Below are 20,159 nucleotides of genomic sequence, written 5' to 3' on the forward strand. Positions count from 1 at the left end.
TATGTTTGAAAAGAAGTGAATTTTATCTTAGAGCTAAAGTGGGAGCAAGATTAGATAGGCTCAGCCCTACGTGCTGATAACGACACCGGATTCCAACACGGTCTACACACATACATACGACCAACACACACATACACACAAAACATTTAACCTGCATGTGTGAGAACTTTTTATGTATTAATTGCATAAAAATAGAAAGAAAAAACACATTTTTGATACACTGTAGATTTGTATATAAGTTGTAACATACGAAAATATAGTAAAATGTTAAATAAAATACTATTTCATTGTTATATAAACTAAACCTATGTCTGATGTTTATTTAATGATAAGAATTATCTATAGGTATTAAGATTAACTAGTTTCCACATAACAATTTTCATTGGACATTTGGAAATCTAATTTAACGGGCTGGAAAATAACATTTTGCTCGTTTCATAGTTATAAAATAAATATTGAACATGAAAAAAGCTTAAATTATATGAAAATATTATTTATTTGCAAATAAAACTCTATTTAAAGGTTTTATAAAAAAATAAAATATTAGAAGACTGTTAAAACTGAAATAATATTAATGAATCCAATCTTTAAATAATCCTTAAATAAAATAAATATTAATAAAATAAAATAACAAATGTAGAGTCACAGTAAGCAGCGTTATTGCGCGAAAGAGCGCGCTTTGCTCACTGGCGCCCGCGCACGGTTACGGCTGCGTATGGCAACACTGTCACGCACTTCCTGCGTACTTTTAACCAATCTACCCGCACATCAACTCAGCGCCTATTAGAAATTATTAAAAAACTTGACACTTTAGCATATTTTTTATGAAATATACCCATTTTATTTTGCCCTAGTGAACTAGCCGTTTATTCACTGAATTTAATCCAATGATCACAAGTATGAACGGTTTAAATTCATTTTAAATAATTCTAACATGATAAAGTCGTTAATGTAATGATCAAACCATATAATTAAAACAAAAAAGTTCAATAAAAAAGGTTGAATAAACTTTTAGGGGCGATTTTCCCCTTAATTTGTGCTCCAAGCATTCATCACTAAGCAAACAAATGATTAATCTAGATAGTCAACAAAACTGTTATAATTTATTTAATCCTATTATTATTACCAACACTAGTCTAATAATAAACATGGTATTTTATCCCCAAAAATATTTATTTTTGTAAAACAAAAAAGAGTTTTTGCTGTCTTAAACCTTTCCAGAATTAAATGCTCAAGAAAAATCTAGATTTCATTGGTTTCTTTCACATCCTATTTATTGAAGTATTTATTTATGTTTTAACTTAAAAAAATTAATAGATTAATTAACCTATTCTTGTTTACATATTGATGACTGTAAAGGTTTAACTTTACGCCATTAAAACACCCTTGAGCTAAATGAAATGAAGGTGTCAATTTAAGTAAAGAAAGACATCCAGCATTTGTTTTTTTATTGTTATTAATATCTACACTGGATTTGATAATAATAAACAGATTAAGATTTTAGAAGTCCTTATACATACTTACCTTAAAAAATATAATTTATATTTTTTTTCTAGATATGTCAGAAATTGGTCGCTTTAATATCACATATTGCTGAAAGTCTGTCTTGTTTACATTAATTGAATTTTATTTATAAAAATATGACTTTTTCAGTGGTTCCGAAATCTCAAATTAATTACTGATTCATAGGCACTTCAGTGATGCCTGAATATTTGGAATTCATTTTAGTTTTTTATTTGCTTTATCTAACTGAACATACTTATTCCTACTTGCTACTGATTTTTAATAAATATTTATTCAAGATTGGGGTCTAAATAATGCTTTAAAGTGAACAATTACCTATCTTATAAACTTTTTTCAAAATAATATTGTTATTAATAAATTAGTATTATTATTTATGGATCTTAAAATCATAAATAATAATACCCTAGTGACACAAACTGTGAAAATATATTTTCTTGTGGATTTCAGATGTTTTATGAAGCGTTTTTTACCATACCTAATATGAAAACAATTGAATTTTAATTTACATTTATATTTGCAACATTCTATTACACTGTTTTAACTAGAATTTACACTCTTATAAAACTGTTAAAACAATGTTAGATAATTAGAAATAGTGGCAGCTACATGAAAAATCTGTTTGCTCAAAATAAATTAATAAAGCGTCCTAAAGTTGTGAATGACAATTACTAACAAATACCGACATCAGTGTATTGTATGGATTCATTCGTAAATCTGAAACTGTTTCATAGCGTGATTGACATACTTGCATTTGATTGATGTTTCTATTCGTTCGCAATTGATGACTGCCAACAAATGTAAGGGACCACTGTTCAACAAAAACCTTGTCTGTCTCTTTCACATCAGCTGAGCTACTAGGTACTAGTATAATGAATTAGGTATTTAATCATTTTAAATAAGAAAAAGTTTTATTATTACACTAATTAACGCAGCCATTCAGAACTGGAAGTAAATACTTATTATAGTAATGGATAAAGCCTAACTTGTTAGACAAAAACAACAATTTGAAGATTGTGGGTAGAAGATACCTCAGTATGATCAGTGTTGCGAAACAGTAGAATTTTATTCAAGATGATTTTGACAGTCAGGTCATGAGGAACCGAAAAATGTGAGATTTCGTGTAATTTGATAATGGTTTATTCGGAGCGAACATTGTTGGAGTAGTGTCTGTGTCGGTGTGGTGGTACGTGAGGCTGGTGCCGGCGCAGCCACGTGGCACGCGGCGCGCCTCGGCCACGGTGACGGTGCATGTCAGTTTTCTGGAAAAATTGTCAAATGTAGCACACCGGCGGCGCGACGGCGGCGCGGCGGCGGCGGCTAGCAATTTGCGAAGACTGCGCATGTGTGGGGAACTGTCGGTACGCGATCAGCGCACGCGCTCGTGTGCGTTGTGAAGTGAAGGTCGAATATTTTGTCCCTACTACTCGGTCTATTGGTGTTCACGAGTCGCCGCTGTGATAATGAGTTGTCGTGGTCCCGCTCGCTCCGCAGCGGCGGCGCACCCGCGGAAAGGGACGGGCGGCGGTGTGCGCGTGCGTCGGAGCCTCCGCCGGCGCCGGCGCGGCCTGCCCTCATCAGTCTCCCCGCAGCGGGGAAGCGGTTCGCGTGTGCAACTCCGTGTCGGCTCGGGCTGCGGGCTGCGAGCGCTCTGCGTCGCACACGAATATTTTTAGATAACAGCACGAATAATTTATTCGCAAGGTAGTGATCGCGCGCACTTTTGCGGATATCGGTATCGGCGCATGCGGGCTCGAACGCCCTGCTCGGAGCGGTGGACGGCGGCGGGTGTCGCTGCGCCCGCCGACGGAGACGTCCCGATAGGTAAGCTGCGCACTTCCTGCGCGCGCGCCGCCATGTTCGGTCGGAGCGTCACTTCCGCCGGGGCCGGAACCGGCGCCGGGCCCGAGCTGGGCCCTGCGGCGCGGAGCTGCGCGCGCGCTCCGCCGCCGCGCTCAGCTCAATGGGCGACGGCTCTCGATTCATAAAATGTCGGTCGTTCCATTCACGCCGCAGCGCGATGCTACGCCGACCGCTCACTCGTGACCCTCGCGTCTTCGAATATTCATGTCTCCCTCGATAACATCGTAACCTCTGACTTCTTTTTGTATTATCACGTTGTTTAGTGAACGCCGCTGGTTGAGGCGGACTTCGTGCGTTGTGTTTGAAACAAGTGTCCGTTCTATCGTTACACCGAAATCAACTGTGAAATTTAGTGCATAGTGAATTATTATAGTGATTTTCCGTCTGTATCAATGGAATGTTACACCCAGTAGCGTAAGATTAGAAATATATATTTTGGTTTTCCTATTTCTTATACTTAAACCACTGCCTATTCTAAAACTGCTCATCCGCAATATTTTTGACAATACTGAGCTTCTTAAATAATTGAGACATCTTTATTTACTTTTATTTAATTGTTATAATTATTAATAGGGTAGGTGTTACATACTTAATTGTTCCGTAGATATTGTAATGAATAACTTCTTTTGTTTGAATTAAACAGTTAGTTTTATTAGAGAAAATAGAGTATGAAGTGATTGTGAGCCGGTTGGTGTTGTAGTGTAGGGTGTCCGGGCGTAGTCGGTGCGCGAGCTGTGTGCGGCTCTCGGCTCTCGGCAGCACGTTGCCGACAGGACGTACGTCACCAGAGCATGACGTCTAGCCGCGCATCCCGCTCGCACACTAGCCCCGTCCTGCTCTAGTTCTGCTTAACCCCCGGCTGTTCATTGCCCTCCGGCACTTGCTTGCCCTACCCTCGTTGTGCTTATTTAGATGAATTAGGTACTTCAGTCCGCATTCCGCCGCTATCTGATCGCGCCCGTAAATTGTACTTACAACTTTCACGAATGTTTCGATAATCGTTTAGTTGCTAAACTTAATATAATTCTGAATGTAATTCAGTTTTCAGAGACATTCCATTTCATTAAATTTTATAGCTATTTCCTATTATTATAAACTATGAAGTCTCGAAATAAGAAGCAAACTAATTTGGTAAATAAATATATGTTTAAAATTTCAATTTCAATATTTCAAAATGTCAATAAAAATAATAAAATGTTCTAATGTTAAAAAATCTACAAATTCAAATTCTTTATTTGCGAATTATGGGTTTAAATAAAGATGTTATAATAATAATAAATGGTATCACCATACTACACTCAACTCCGAATATTTTCTCTTAACAGAACGTTATCAGTTTGTTACACATGGAACATAGAATGTAACTATTTCAAATTTGAATTTGATTGATGTATGGAGTGTTGATCTCTTATAATTCTAATTGTTTTAGAACAAGAAACATTAGTCATAAAAATTGTAATAGGCCCTAAGGTAGGAAGTCAGAACCATCTACGGTTTCGAATTTGTTTTTTAATAGCTTAGTCTCCGTTTTGCATATTAGGCAAGAATTTAAACAAATATAATTCATTAGCCAGCTTATAAAAATATGAGGTGTAACGATTATAGAATGTATGTTTGTGTCCGTCGCGTCAGAGTGTGGCACGACGCGGTGCGGCGCAGCACTGTTGCGGCGCGGTGGACGCAGCAGCGGGCGCGTATATTATAACACTGTCTTTCCCAGATCATGTGTACGTGATGAGTCAGGTGTGTGTGACGTCAGCGACACGTGTGCCCTCGTCCACGGCTGAGTCACAGCATCTCTCGTTGACGTAGCCGGTACACATGACGCCCTACGGTCCTCTCACCTTTGCTCTCATTTGATCGCGCATTGATTACATAGTTCCGGCGCGGCGCGGGCCCGCACGCAGGCGGCATCCCGCGCGGCGCGGGCGCTCTCGCCGCCAGTGTGCGCTGCGCCTCCGCTTCCGGCGCAGCACGGCGTGGGCGACTATTTCATAAGCGTTTCCTTCGTCACGCTTCCTCCCACCGAGGACGTAGGTACCGCGCCGTACACCTCGCTACAAATGGATATCTGCGGTCCATAAAACGCTTCATTAAACATTGACACGAATTTCAACACACGTCGCGACAGCGTGTAGGACGAGTCCAAGTGCGATATGCAAATGTCACGTTACTAAATTGGTCAGTCATTGTTGTATCCGCAGTTATAACTGCGAGCGTTCCGTCATTCATGCTCGCAGCTATTGAACACACTCAGCGCTTCCGTCACACACAATCTCCACAGTTACATCTCTGAGCGATTGTCGATATCCGCTCGGGCACATCGCGCATCGCCGGCGAGGCCCGACGCAAGTAATATGTGTGCCAACATTCTCAGCCCCACGATAAGCCATTAAGGGTCGCTCCACAAAAAAAGATCATTATAAAGGATGTAAAGACTGCACCGGCGCCGGGCCTTCCCAGAACTGGGGCCATTCTTATTTCACGCTCCCGCCTTATTCACGGGCTTTTTTGTATGGTTTTGGTCATTTTTTTTCACGGGAGCGGTTCTCCTGAGAGAGTTTCAAGGAAATGGCTTATTGGGTTTCGTATAGAATGGGGCTTATCTCGGGGCGTCGATCGAGTGCTCGCGAGCCTGGGAACGCCGGGCAGACGTCGCGCGCACCGTTATGTGGCTAGCGCGCCGCGCGGCCGCTCCGCGTGCCAGCGCCGCGCCGCCGCTTGTGACATCATCACTATCACCGTTTGTGACGTCCGCGCCGATTCGTTACGATCAATTTTCGTTTTAAAACTGCCTATAATAAACAAATAAATTAAATAGGCAATAAAAATGAAACAGTCACTTTGAAAATGTTTTTAACGGCCGAGGTATTCTAGTCAACATAAGTGCGTGTAAATAATGTCAGCGGGTTTATTAACATGCTTAGTTCTGTGTTATAACTCAAACAACAGACACAAAATCATTTTATGACGTGAACAGATGAACTGTAGTGAGTGAATCGGGCGGTGTGACCGCAGCTTTATGTGCGCGCCGTTTAGAAAAGTTATACTCGAAGAAAAAGTTGTCGCACAAAATACCACTATCAAAATGATTAGTTTTGCATGTGCCGCAGTGTATAACAGTGATTAGTTATTATTCTTAATTAAATCCACACATTCCGTTGTCCATAAGTCAATTAAATAGCAAGGGAAGACAATTAACTAAATACGATACTTTTTCACACAAAAATCATAATGATTGTCGGAATGGCGCCAAATGGAATTTCTCACAGACTGTCTAAATTGTTGCTGGGAACACAATACTTATTTTCAATTAGAAATAAATTACGTTGATTGTTTTTGATATTTGTGTCATTGTGTATAAGTCATTTGTGTTTATGATATTTCAAATAGTTTTTTGTTGCCATTTCAGTTGCGAATGGCGAAAGAGGTTGCAACAGCCGCCTGCGCAGACTACAGTCTAGTCGGACACCACTTAAAGATATTCAAGTTTGGAAGTGATGACAGCTTGAATTTGAGGTACGTTCATTATTTATTAACCAACTTTACAAAATGAGGAGGCTATGCTTATTAGGTTTTATTGTAATACAGTTTTCGGTGATAGTATTACCTATTTAGATGTTTATATGACCAATGATTTATTTGGGAATGGTCCATGACTAACACGTACGTTTTCATAATTCAATTTCTACATAAATATCTAAGAAAGATCTAGTAGGATGCCATGCATATTAAAAGATGCATATGCTATATAACCGTGCTAGAGGGCTTTATCAAGAAATACAATATGTATTTTTTATAGATGATGCCCTCTTTTACAAATGCATGTTAATCAAAATAATATCTACTACCCCTCTTTTAATGAACACAATTCACAAACTAAATTCATATTAAAAAACCTTTATTGTTTATTTGATATTGGAAACATTACATATTTCACTTTAATAGAAACTTTACAAAAGAATTAAGAAGGAAACAAGAGTTCATACAAACTCAATAACTCCTCTGTAACTCTGATTTGCCGCTAGCAATTGATTGTTAGATACTTAATGGACTCCTTCGTACAACGTAAGAGTCGTGTGATCGGTTAACGTATTTGCGTTATTTAGGAGTGTAAGGTGTGCGCGGGTCACGGGCCCTTATTGGGGGCAAAGGGAAGTTATAAATCTGTCGGCGCTAACAATGGCGCGATAACGTGCACCTTGCGCCCGCGCCGATACTGGCGCAGCCCCCCCCCCCTCTCACCCGGCCTCGTCCACCAAAACACTATCAACACTGCAGACAGCTATGGGAAATACCCTCATTTACGAAAGTGTTTGTGTATTATGCCTTTTCAAAATGCGTTTGTTATGCCCTGTATCGAGTCTGTTCAATTGTGCCACAATATTGTATTGTCCTCGCAAGCCCCCTAGTGCCAATGAAATACCATAAATCACACACTTAAAAGCCCAGACTCTGCTATGAATTCGTAACAACGGTAACTTAAATACCGAAACCAAGTGGCTCTCCAAACCAGTTACTCTGTAGGTACCTTACAACATTTCGTTGGTAGGTATAGGACCAGGCAACAATAACCGCCGAAATGAGGAGAAAAAGAGAGGTTGACGTAACGCCAACCTTATCGGTCATTGACCTTCACACCTAAACCGAGCCTCACATCTCGCTCGGTGTGCGCGTTTACATGTCGCACACTTATTCCAAAACTGTCACTATCCAAAATTTCGTAATATCGAGATAATAACGCCATCAGTTGATCAATTTCTAACTAAAAAGAGCCGCATTGACACTTTCTTAAAAATGCCAAAAACTACTGCTAGATGGCAGTAGTCTCTTTTGCCACTAAACAAAATTCCCCACCCCGCGCAGTGCTAGACTGACGCTTAACACGAAAACACGTGTCGCCCGTACCAGAATAGACCGTTGTTGAGCGACAAACCGACACTTTGGTCATTAAGTCAGTTTTTCGGTGCCATCATTGGTAAGTAGTTATTTTTTTCTTACTCCAAAGTGACATTTTTTGTTTGGTTCACATTTTGCATTACGGTGACTTTGTATTTAAGTTAGTGGTTTGATACTAAAGTGACACTTTTTGTTTAGTGTCAATTTAGCTATAAAATGGTAAATTTTAATCGAGTTGTTTTTAAAGAAGGACCGTCATTTTACGAATAATGTCATTTTTGCGTTTAATTGATTTTGCCAAAGAATAAATGAACCCTAATTAATTACAAAAGTGTCACTTTTGCGATCATAGTGATAACATAAACTTACGACCTTTATGATTATAATAACCCTTTTATGATAATAATAGGTATATTTTTTTTAATAAATCAATTTGCAAACGTAATCTTTTTTTTTTTGATAGTGATGTAGTGTTTCTATTATTTTAGGTTTTTTTTAAAATGCATCGAAGAGACAAATTGTTGAAACTCGCTCTGGATCTTCAGGCAGAAAATAGCGCAGAACCATCGACCTCGCAGAAATCTCGCAGGGTAAGCTGCTCATCTTCTCAGAGTTCATCTTCCTCGAGCAGTTCTTCGTCTTCAAGTAGCGCTGCTTCTACAATTGGCTCCTATGTTTCGGGGTCAATAAAATCTTCAGATAACATTTACCGTCCCATCGCCAATTCACTAATACAAAGAAAAGTATTTGAATCTTTGCCAAGCACATCTAATCTACAAAAACATGTAACTAATCAAACTGAATTACCAAGACAAAGATCATTAAGCACCGGTTCTAGGTCTTCTACCCTTTCTTCAAGAGCAGGTGATTTTTCACCTGACGATAATGATTCTGATTATAACCCTGTCCCTGATAGAATTATCGATGAAAGCTCTGACAACGAGCAAGAAAATTTAATAATATTACCACCAAAGAAAAAACGGAAGGGTATTATAAATTCTAAAAAGCTAATAGCTAAACAATTACGTAATTCAGGCAAAGAATACGTTTCTTTATCAAAATCAAAAAAAAATGTGCCCCAGAGAAGCATGGGACCGCCTTGTTCAGAACGATGTCGTTTGAAATGTTTCGATAAAATTAATGATGGTGACAGAACGATTATTTTTGGTTTATATTGGGCAATGGGTTGTGTTACTCGACAACGGGATTTTATCAGTAAGAACTTGACTGTTATCAAACCAAAGTATAGTTACAAAAAAGAAAATAGCAATCGTAAACCAAAGCATGGTTTCCACCTAACAGTAAATGGTAAACAAATACGGGTGTGCAAAATATTCTTCAAAAACACTCTGGGGATTAATGATAGACCTATCAGAACTGTCTTAGAGAAGTTGTGTGATAGCGGAATGGTAGAATCTGACAAAAGAGGCAAACACGGAAATCAAGTAAAAGTTGTTGATGAAGTGATACAGGGTATAAAAAGTCATATTGACTCCATTCCTCGTATAGAAAGCCACTACTTAAGAAAACAGACTAGTAGAGAGTACATCGACGGAGGTAAAAGTTTATCTGATTTGTATAGAGATTATAGAAAACTCTGTGAAGAAGAAGGAAAGCCAGCTGGCGAAATACACACTTATCGTAAGATATTTCACAAAGATTACAATATCAGCTTTTTTATTCCAAAAAAAGACATGTGCGAGTTTTGTACATCTTACGAAAATATGAGTCAAATAGAAAAAGAAACTAACGAGTTGAAGTATCTAGAACATCACACAGAAAAAGAACTAAGTCGAATTGAGAAAAATGAAGACAAACAAAAGGGGCAAAAAAGTTACGTGGTTGCATGTTATGATTTACAGGCGGTTTTACCGCTTCCTATGGGTAAGACCTCAAGTTTTTACTACAAATCAAAGTTAAATGTATGTAACTTTACGATTTGTGAACTTAACAAAGACAACAGTTATTGTTATGTTTGGAGTGAAGTAGATGCTTTGAGAGGAGCCAATGAAATTGGCTCATGCGTCTTAAAGTTTATTACAGAAAAATGTCAAACAGTCGATGACCCGAATTTGGAAATTATATTTTATTCTGACAATTGTTGTGGTCAACAGAAAAATCAATTTATGTTTAGCTTGTACATGTATGCTTTAGCTAATTTGTCAATTAAGAGCATTACCCATAAATTTTTAATATCGGGCCACACTCAAAATGAAAATGATAACGTTCATTCTGTAATAGAAAAATCTGTTAAAAAATTTCTTAAATCATCTCCAATTTTCGTTCCTGACCAGTACATTACTTTAATACAGACGGCTAGAAAACGAGGTAATTCATACAATGTCAACGCTATGTCATATTCCGATTTTTATAATTTAAAAGATTTTGTTCAGCAATGTGGCATTAAGTTTAATAAAAATACTGATGGAGATGCAGTTAGACTATCTGAAATTAAAATAATAAAATTTGTCAAAGAAGATAACGGAGCAATAAAAATATTTTATAAGACTTCATTTACAGAAGATCATTTTTATGAGATTGAACAATGTAGACAAACACGGTCTAGGCGCACAATTAACTGTGTCGGGTTTCCTTTGAAACAACTGAATAATGCAAAACTGGAACTAACTTCCAGAAAAAAGAATGACTTACGATCATTAATTGACAGTAATTTAATACCACGCTATTATGCTGAATCGTTTTACCGAAATATTTTGTGATTATTTTTTCTTTTTTATATTAACTTACAGTAAGACATCCTGTTTTATTATGTAAAAGCGAGAGATGCAAGTCTGATTATGTGAATTAAGATTAGCCGAGAGAGGCAAGTGTGATTATGTGAATTAAGATTAGCCGCGAGATGCAAGCATGATAAATATTTTTTGTAAGACATTTTATGTGATATAAGAGTATCAGTAGCGCGAAGCTTAAGTATTGTTTTCTTCCCCTTCTGTAATCAAAGACTGATTAAAATGTAGAACAGAAGTTACCTCATAGAGAGTTTAGACTGATTGTTTAATAACAGATACCTAATTATTATTTAGATGTTTCCTTTTGAGATTATTTTTGTTTCTTAAATAAAAGAATGTTATTAAAATTTATTTTAATTATTTAACAGACAGTTAATAATTATTTCGTTTCTTTTTAATAAATATTTTATGTAGACGTGCATTTGTTTTATTGATCCTATGACAATAACTGTTGCATAGTCTGCAGCGTCAAATTTTTTTACGCGAAAATATTTTAGATTTCATTAAAAGTACTTTAAGTAATTAGTATAGATTAAAATTTCGTAGTTATTAAACCTTTAAAAATTGAATTCCCATTCAAAAGTCGGAGTAAAACGACATTTTGAGATAAAAAATTAAAAATGTGAAAGTAAAACTGACACTATAACACAAATAAGGTAAAAACAATATTTTTCTATTCAAATTTTTTAGTTATTTTCCTCTTAAATATGAGATTTAATATCATGCTTTAATATCCTTGTCATCGAATAACGAAATTGTTCATCTTTTCTTTTCAGTGTACAAATTTCTTTAAAGAAAATTGTTTTTTTGCTCTCCTCACAAATGAGGATTTTTGTATAGTGTCAGTATAGGTTTAAACGTGCGATGTGCTTACACAAATTTTCAGGGACCATCGCGCTTTCGTGCCAACATTTTATATTGTAATATTGCCGTTAACATACTTCCGTCGGCTAAACATAGACGGACCGATGGACATTAATTTGGTGAAATCAGATCAAAAATATAATCTTACTCTAACGGAGTAACATTTTTGAATAGAGGGTATTTATAGACCGTATATCGGGTGGTTTACGTGACGGATGTGTGCTGTTTAAATATACGGTTTTCATATTGACATATTTAAAGTAGGTAGGCAGCAGTGTGTCGCGAGCCGCGAGGTGGGCGCCAGCAAGGCCTTGACCCGTTTCCCTGGTGGCGGCGCGCGGCGCACAATGCGCTATTCCGCGACATCGGAGCCGACACCCGACCAGCTGCCCCCCGGCCCCGCGCCACACGTACTCATCAACTCTCCAACTGTACTTTCATATTCATATAATTGCTTAAACGGTAGACACGGAAACCGTAATAGTCCTATCTCTGCCTACAGAGTCCAACTAAAATGGAAACTTCGACTCAATAAAACATAAAATCGAACAAAACATGTATTTCTCAAAATAAATGTTTCTAAGTATTAACAATGTTTTACAAACAAGCAGCTACACTAGTTAGTACAATATTTTCTGTCGACGCAACAAGTTGTTGACTTTAACGATAATCGAAATAATCGTGACACGGTAAAGTCGGTCATGATAGTATGTAATTAGAGACGTCTGTGGACGCGAGGCTAACAAAATTCGGGGGGCGGCGCGGGTCGTGGCCGCGCTTGAATAAAACATGGAGCGGCGCGCCTTGGCGCCACCGGCGGCGCGCGCGCAGCCAAACAATACGCGGAATGTAGGTGTAGACGCGACGCGCCGCGGCCTCCGCCGACACCTGAAACACTACTGATAGCCTGAAAACACACATCGACGCAACGCGCCGGCGCCGGCGCCGCCCGCCGCGACGCCTCGCTCCACAGACACCGCTAACACATTCCTACTTGCTACTATGACATCGAAAAACAAACGATCGCCGGAAAATTTGACTATGAAGCCGATAAACATTTTTTGTAAACGAAACCCACCAGTTATATGATCTGCCGCAAGAATGTTTATTCCGTGAAAATAAATTCAGTAAACGAGTGCGCAATCCCCGAGAATGCGAACTGTCTGCATTCGTAATGTTGTGACAGCAATTTGTATTGTTTGCTATTTTTACAGAAAAAAAGTGTCTAGGCAAACACTCTTCGTAACTGTATTTCTTATATTCATAGAATATTTTAAGATTGTGTTTCACCGCAGCCATTAGCAAATAGTAACGTCTGGCACCATTCTGTAGACACACTAACATCTAAGGTCATGTTCCGCTAACCACAGTGCTCTACGTAATGCCTATACTAACAAGATAAAATTCTTCATCACTCATATTTCATACCATAAATATAAGAAGGAAATAAATTTTAAAATAACAACAATAAAGTAGACCAGTTTCACAATTGCAATAAAACAAAAAATATGACATCATCTTGCAAAAGGTACTTAAATTGTCTGTCAAACTGATTATATTTCGTAGCACTGGCGTAGCATTCTCGTAGCACAGCATGACGTGCCTAGCGAGAGCCAGCCGGGCTAACGGTACACCGTAACCGTTTCCCACGAGGAGGCTCGCGGTTAATTATTTAACAGCTTCAAAAATCATGTCATATTTACATCGAATGCGTGGTCGTGATTAACAGTTTAAAAATGTTAAATGTTCAGACTTGAAATTGTTATGCTGGGCTCGTTCACACGTAGCTAGGATCAGTTCTGCGGTTGGACAGTATAGTGGGCTATAGGGCACTGCGCGTATTGGTGTAAGTGAATTAGTAAAGTCGACCTTATTGCATTGCAAATTAAGGCGTTAACGTAAAAGAGTTTGACAAGTGGTTAATTGTGCTACTGTTAGTGCGACATGTAAGTCGTGGTGCGTCGGTCGTGAAAGAGGTACGCGAGCTGCTGTTGAATCGTCCATTAATACTAATGCCGATTAATTTTGTCTGTCAGACCGAACACCGCTCGGAATACTGAACAGTTGATTTTAATTTGACAATACTAATCACCTTTGCGGCTCAAACAAAAAAGGCTTTTGTATGTTTTAGACGTCGATTAGTGAAACGTCTTTGTCAACACATTAATTGCTGTTGCTTAATCGGTGGCCGACACATGGCAAATTAAGCGCCTCTAGCTTCTGCATCCTCTTGTATCTTACCTAGACAATATTAGAATTACTTGTCCGTACACTGTGGACTATTGTGACAATGTTAAACTTGCTTGGTCCGCGAAACATGCATACAAATATAAATTTTCCCGAAATTCTTTCTATGGGTTAGTCCTACAAGTTGATACAGGAAGTTCGGCCTCACTCGGTGGTTTTATGTGCGACAGACGAGCGCACAAAGTTATTAAAGCATATAGTAATTGAATGTAAGGTGTAATGAGTTTCTGATGCTACGTGCACACCGGTGTGTTTCCTTGTATTTCGGTAATTGCCCCGAGATGTTATCGCGGCCTTCTTATTAATTATGAGCCTCAGAGCCGCGCATTTATTGACCTTATCTCCGGTGGCCGGCCCTTGCGCTTTCTTTACCTGCTTATTCGTTAATGAGCGAGAAGCGAACACCGGAACGAACGCCGCGCGCCGCCTCGCCCGCGCTGGGAACCACAGCCCACAGGATTGAGTTATTACGACCGTGTTTTGTAACACTGTCACAATACGTTTTCCTTTTATTACAGTGATCATTCTTGTGGTTATAAAGAGATTATATGACAGACGGTCGAGTGAAACGATCTATTTGATGGAGAAATAATGAAACACCCGCCTCTCGCTGTCACGGGAGTTGTTAAGAGCACGCGAGCGATCAGTCAATGCATCGGTCCCCATTGTAGTCGGCACTGAGCTCATCCTGCTGAGTCCCGCACAATTCCGAGTTATTTGTTTAATTTTAGCTAAACAGTATAAACTTTCACCCAGCGCGGCGGGCGTCCATGCGGGTAAAGGGATCGGTTCCGAAATAATCTTATTACATCACGCTCCCCACACGGCGTGCGCCCTGCGCGGTTATAAATAGCAGCCGTCGGTCCCTTAAGGCGCGGGCGCACATTTCCGGGCTGGAAGTGTGTCGCTTCCGTTGCGAGCGGTCGTTGACGCCGTGCATTGTCGCCGCACATTCCCCGCCGCGCGGCGTCCGACGACGTTTTTAAATAGAGGAGCGATTACGAGCGTCTGGCTGCGGCGCCGGGCACATGACCGCGCGAAAGTGCAGCGCCCGCCGCGTCACGGGCTATTTGCGACACCGCCGCCGCCGCCGCCAACACGCTCGCCCCCGCTCTCGCGAGATCCACTCGCTCCTGTCTAACACCCGCTCACCGATAACTACTTCTTCGTCTTCTTCCAGCTGGTATCAGCAAGTTATAAAGGCCTCTTCCATCATCTCCTTGAGCAACATACTAAACTCTTATGAGTTATACATTCATAAGCGTTATTATCTTACTATTGAGGTGCTGTGCAATGTATGTAACGAAGGATTCATCACACCTTCTATCGAACCTTAATGTGCGTTGAAGTCTTTTGTTAGAGCCTACGTCTACTTCCTCAGCACAAAACGAAATTAGATATTATCAGATAAAACATAATAACCTACACTTGATTTAAACTGATTTCACATTGATGAATCACAAAACCACTCATGTCGTCTAGTTAGCGGCGCATGGCGGCGGCATGCCAGCCGATTACGTATGGACGACTACGCTTAGTTAAAAAAATCTGAAACAGGCAATAACGCAGAAACTGCCTAGATGAGCTGGTCTAAATGTTAGAGCCTGCTGGTGTCCAGGTGTAACATGTGTTGGCGCTAGTGTGAGGTCGCGGCTCAATAAATTCGGAGGGAGGCGCGCGCGCTGGAATGCGGGAGGCGGCGCGCGGGCGCAGGGGGGCGCGGGGGGCGCGCGGGCGCGGGGGTGGGGGGCGTGCGACTGGCGCGCGCGCCGCTGTCCCACGGTCGCGCGGCCCCGCGCCCCGCGCCCCACACACTTTCTTTCGCGCCATAAAGGTCGTTTCAAATATTTCGGAATGCTGTTTGGTGACATTTCACCTGCGGGCGGCGGGGAGAGGAATGCAGCCTCCGGCATTCGGCCGCACGCCTCGCTCGGCGGAACACGCTGCACGCTCGCGCATCCCCCGACACACATACATGAGCGCGATGTGCGCGCTGCGCTCTCCTTGCGCGGACAAACACACATCACTGCTAACTACTGTCACATTATATGGGCTCAACTGACAACTGTTTCGCTACTCCGCTCACCGTAATAGGGTGAAGACTTCCCAATACAAATAACATTTAACGGTCAGACGGGCATGTCGAATGGACATAATACAAGCATAGCGGCCGTACCGGACTTAAATTTGAAAGATCATTTATATAAAAGGGCAGTTGCATGTCATTTTGCCGTTCTGCGACTTGGATAGTTAAAGCTCAGCGGTCTACTTTCCACGCTCATGTGTGAACTGAGTTTCTCCAATTAATAGATTCGTTCCAATAGCAAACACTAAGTCGGAGAAAGCAGTGGCGGTATGGGTCAACGTCCGGCGGAATTCACACCGGCCGACCGCCGTGACGTTCACGAAGAAATGTGGCGTAACGCTCTAAAATTTCAAAAACCGCGCTCGTTTTCTCATTCTGGGAAGGCTCGGGCCTCCGCTCGAGCAGCCCCGCGCCGGCCCGCGCGGCTCCGCAGCTGGGCTCAGCAAGCCTCGCGGTGTTTATCGAGTCGCGCGTCGCTATGAATGGAATGCGGCGACGGAGGTTGCGCAAGCGACTAGCTTCGCGGCGCTCGACGCTCGGCGGAATGCGCACGAGGCGGCGGGGGCGCGGGCGGGGGAGGGGCGCGGGGCGCGGCGCAGCCTGCGGCGCTGCAGCGGAGGCTGCATCTCGCGGCCATTCACGCCGCGCACTACACCCGCGACCCGCCAAATAACTCACCGTTACAGCCGCGGAATGCTCGCTCTATCTCAATGCCCGACAATGTAGCCAATCATAACTCGTCATAGTTCTACCATTTCCACAGTTTAGAATGGGCACTCTGACTTACCAGTTACAGGTTCGTAACATAGTTTGATATAATAGGAGTTACTTTTTGTTGCCTTATTTTTGGACATTGCTTGCGAACGACTAAAAAGCTGTTGGTCACGTGTACCTATTACGCATACTTTCACGTATTTTGCACGTAGTGTGAATAATGGATCCTACAATATAATTTTGCTAATCATATTATTCGTTATATTGTAAATATCCAAATGTCATACATATACGTTATGTAAAATATGATATGTCCAGAAGCCCAGTAAATTTTTCAATTCAATTTATTTATTTGTGAACATAGGTTACAATAGATGTTACAGAAAAAATACATTTTGATCTCCATGTCCTACCACTTGATGGTGTACAAATAGTTAATTTGATCATAAATATAAATTCAATTAATATCATAAAATTAACCTTTCGTGTGTTTTAGACGTGGATCCACGTTCGAAAAATCTTTACCCTCGTGTGCCTAAGCGTGGATCCACGTCCAAAACTAACAAACTTTTTAAATGCGATTTTGTTCTCTATTCTTTGGACTTTTGGGTAAATTTTTTTTTGCAACGAAAACGTACTGAATGAATCTGTCACGGGCGGCCATTAGACTGAATGGATTTCGTCATGGGAATGGGATCGACAAGTAAAAACAAGTGCATTCTGGTGACACGTGCGACCGGTGAAATTCCTTTTGTGTGATTCTCACGAAAATAAACAACTGTAAGTATTCTTGTCTATTTTGCTTTTGTTTATATTATGTAGAACATAAAACAATTGAAAATAAATGTATTATTAACTTGATTTGTGATATTTCTACGATCAAATCTCTCGCGATGTTTTTTCTGTCAATGTTTTGATTTTCTTATCGATTTATATTTGCATCTATCTTAAAAAAATGTCGTTATTATATATCATTATAAAGGAAATTTCATTAACTTTCGAATTGCATAAAGGTTTTAGTACATTTTTTATCAGAATATGAAAAATAATTGACATTTTCTAAGGTCATGCAAAATGCACGCACACATTCTCATAATAGGGCTTGCATTTACGTGACGCAGATGACGCAATCGAATGGCGTCATGTTACGTCAGTCTTGATGTTTTTGTACAGTATGTTGTTTTGTTTGAATCCATTGATATATTGAACTATATATTATAATTGCAGTGTAAACTGTATATAGCGACAATGAAATAAATTGCGCATTTTATGGCGTTATTGACACTTGTTATTAAATAAATGGAATGAGATGGAATGGAATGAAACGAGATGAAAAAAAACAATATTATTTTACTATTTCAATATTTTTTACTAATAAACGATACTATACATGCTCATGATATAAAAAAAAAAATAACTGGTGTTGTTAATCGATTTCGCTCACGTAAAACTACTAGCGTTTCATATGGTTTCGTCCAAGTTTTCGTAACTATTTTTCTGCACACGGTTTTTCTCGCGTATCTATCTTAACTTTATAATATTATAAAAGCGAAAGCAATAAATATCAGAAAGTATCAATAAGTCATTAGTGGTTTTCTCTTCTTTTTAGGAATTCATCATGGTTGTGGTCCTGGATCTTGACCGGTTTTTGCATAAACGCGACTATATTTCTTGCTATAAAGGAGAGTGTATGTGGCCATGGGAGGAAACCCATTTCTTGCGGGAAAATATTTGTCATATTTGCCACACGGAAGTTAATAACTCCATAAGGCACTTCCGTGTCATCATGAGTAGAAATACAATTCGTCGGCTTCTACTATCAAATTTTTTCTGGTGCAAATGTGGTTATAGTGTATATGATCACTATCCCCAGACGAATGTTGCTCATAAATTCTTAATTTTAATTTGATTCTTTTTTTAAATTCATTGATCAGATCATTCCAAGAAGAATATGTTTTTATTTTCAAAAATAAAATTGATTTCTTAATCAAATTAACTCATTTTCTCTACGTGGACACAAGAAGGTACTAGGCAAGATCTACGTCGTCCAATAAACTATTAAATGGCATAATTGACTAACTGGTACAGATTTTTTTTTTTATTTCTTTCATTCTGTCATCATTGAAATAAATAAATAAATAAAAAACTAATCTATCCTAAATAACCGTAGGTAATGGAGCCAGACCGAATTATTGACGACGTCGGGCTTCCCGAAGCCAGCACTTCAAAAAGTGTGGTATGCTGCTAATAAATATTTGTATCAAATATTTTTGTTAATCAGGGAATTCTAACAAGTAAATATTTTTTTCAATTTTCATCTTTGTAGGGTACCGGAAGACATTTTCCCGATGACGACGATTATGATTGGCAGCCTAATCAAAGGCCTCATGACCTTGATATGTCTTATTCCGAGGTAGATATTTAACAATTTTTTTTTACTTTTTATTTTTAGAGTTTTGCACGCATTCTCCCTCTGATTAATTATAAATGAATATGATTATATTTGTCACATTATCAAAAAGAATTATCATAAATGGCAATTTACTCTTGTAGATACTCAGTGGGCCATTAGGCGAGGAGCTAAGAGTGGATTCGGGCAGTGAGGAAGAGGAGGAACCTATGTCGCTGGAGGAGCTTCGAGCTATCCTGGAAGAGACAGCCGAAGATGTTGAGGAAGATCCCGAAGAACACGAGAGGCTGTCTGAATCTTTCAATTGGTCAAGCGATTATAGTACATTTAGAGGTCAACCGGAAGTTTATTCCCAGGCAGGCGAGCGAAGGTCCCAATATTAAGGAAACAGATCCTCTGAAGCTATTCACTCATGTTTGGGATCACGATATAATGAACAGTATTGTGGCACAGACCAACGAGTATGCCTGGCAAAACGATAGCGCAAGCATCCGAGTTACCGGACGGTATCTCGGCGCATTCTCGATTAAATGATTGGGTAGAAACCACTACTGATGAGCTGTACAAGCTCTTTGCGGTGATGATTTTTATGTCGCTGATGGTCGCAGGACGTGTGAGTGAATACTGGAGCACGGGTACCCTGGCCATGCCAGGTTTTCGTAAACTTATGAGTATAAAACGGTACTGGCTACTCATGCGTTTCCTGCACTTTGTCGATAACAATACTATCAGTGTTCATGGTTCCGATCGTAAAGTTGCTAAGATACAACCCATCATTGACCATTGTAATAAAAAGTTTAACAAA

General features: G+C 39.8%; 2 protein-coding genes across 13 annotated transcripts in view; both read left to right on the forward strand.

Annotated features, from left to right (window-relative positions):
• LOC113501269 overlaps window positions 1–11,317 on the forward strand; it is a 56,425-nt gene extending 45,108 nt beyond the window's left edge. For 5 of the 9 annotated variants that reach the window (XM_026882363.1, XM_026882360.1, XM_026882365.1 and 2 more), the window contains 2 exons: window positions 6,797–8,362; window positions 8,772–11,317. In XM_026882363.1, the coding sequence (XP_026738164.1) occupies window positions 8,784–11,003 (2,220 nt within the window). In that variant the 5' untranslated portion in view covers window positions 6,797–8,362; window positions 8,772–8,783 and the 3' untranslated portion in view covers window positions 11,004–11,317. The other 4 variants (XM_026882359.1, XM_026882361.1, XM_026882367.1 and 1 more) reach the window with 4 other exon arrangements.
• Window positions 11,318–17,419: 6,102 nt separating this feature from the next.
• LOC113501272 lies at window positions 17,420–20,152 on the forward strand. 4 transcript variants are annotated; one of them, XR_003401281.1, is made up of 4 exons: window positions 17,420–17,724; window positions 18,554–19,026; window positions 19,115–19,357; window positions 19,498–19,629. XR_003401281.1 is itself a non-coding variant. In XM_026882370.1 (4 exons), exons 2-4 carry the CDS (start codon window positions 19,118–19,120, stop codon window positions 19,735–19,737), a joined length of 390 nt encoding a protein of 129 aa, XP_026738171.1. In that variant the 5' UTR covers window positions 17,420–17,724; window positions 19,115–19,117; the 3' UTR covers window positions 19,738–20,152. The 4 variants fall into 4 exon arrangements, 2 of the variants coding, with proteins under 2 accessions (XP_026738171.1, XP_026738170.1); XR_003401282.1 differs by having other exon boundaries at window positions 19,115–19,180; window positions 19,271–19,629; XM_026882370.1 differs by lacking the exon at window positions 18,554–19,026 and having other exon boundaries at window positions 19,115–19,180; window positions 19,271–19,357; window positions 19,498–20,152.
• Window positions 20,153–20,159: the final 7 nt, after the last annotated feature.

Source organism: Trichoplusia ni, chromosome 15 (assembly GCF_003590095.1).
Source record: "Trichoplusia ni isolate ovarian cell line Hi5 chromosome 15, tn1, whole genome shotgun sequence".
Classification (NCBI taxonomy): Eukaryota; Metazoa; Arthropoda; class Insecta; order Lepidoptera; family Noctuidae; genus Trichoplusia; species Trichoplusia ni.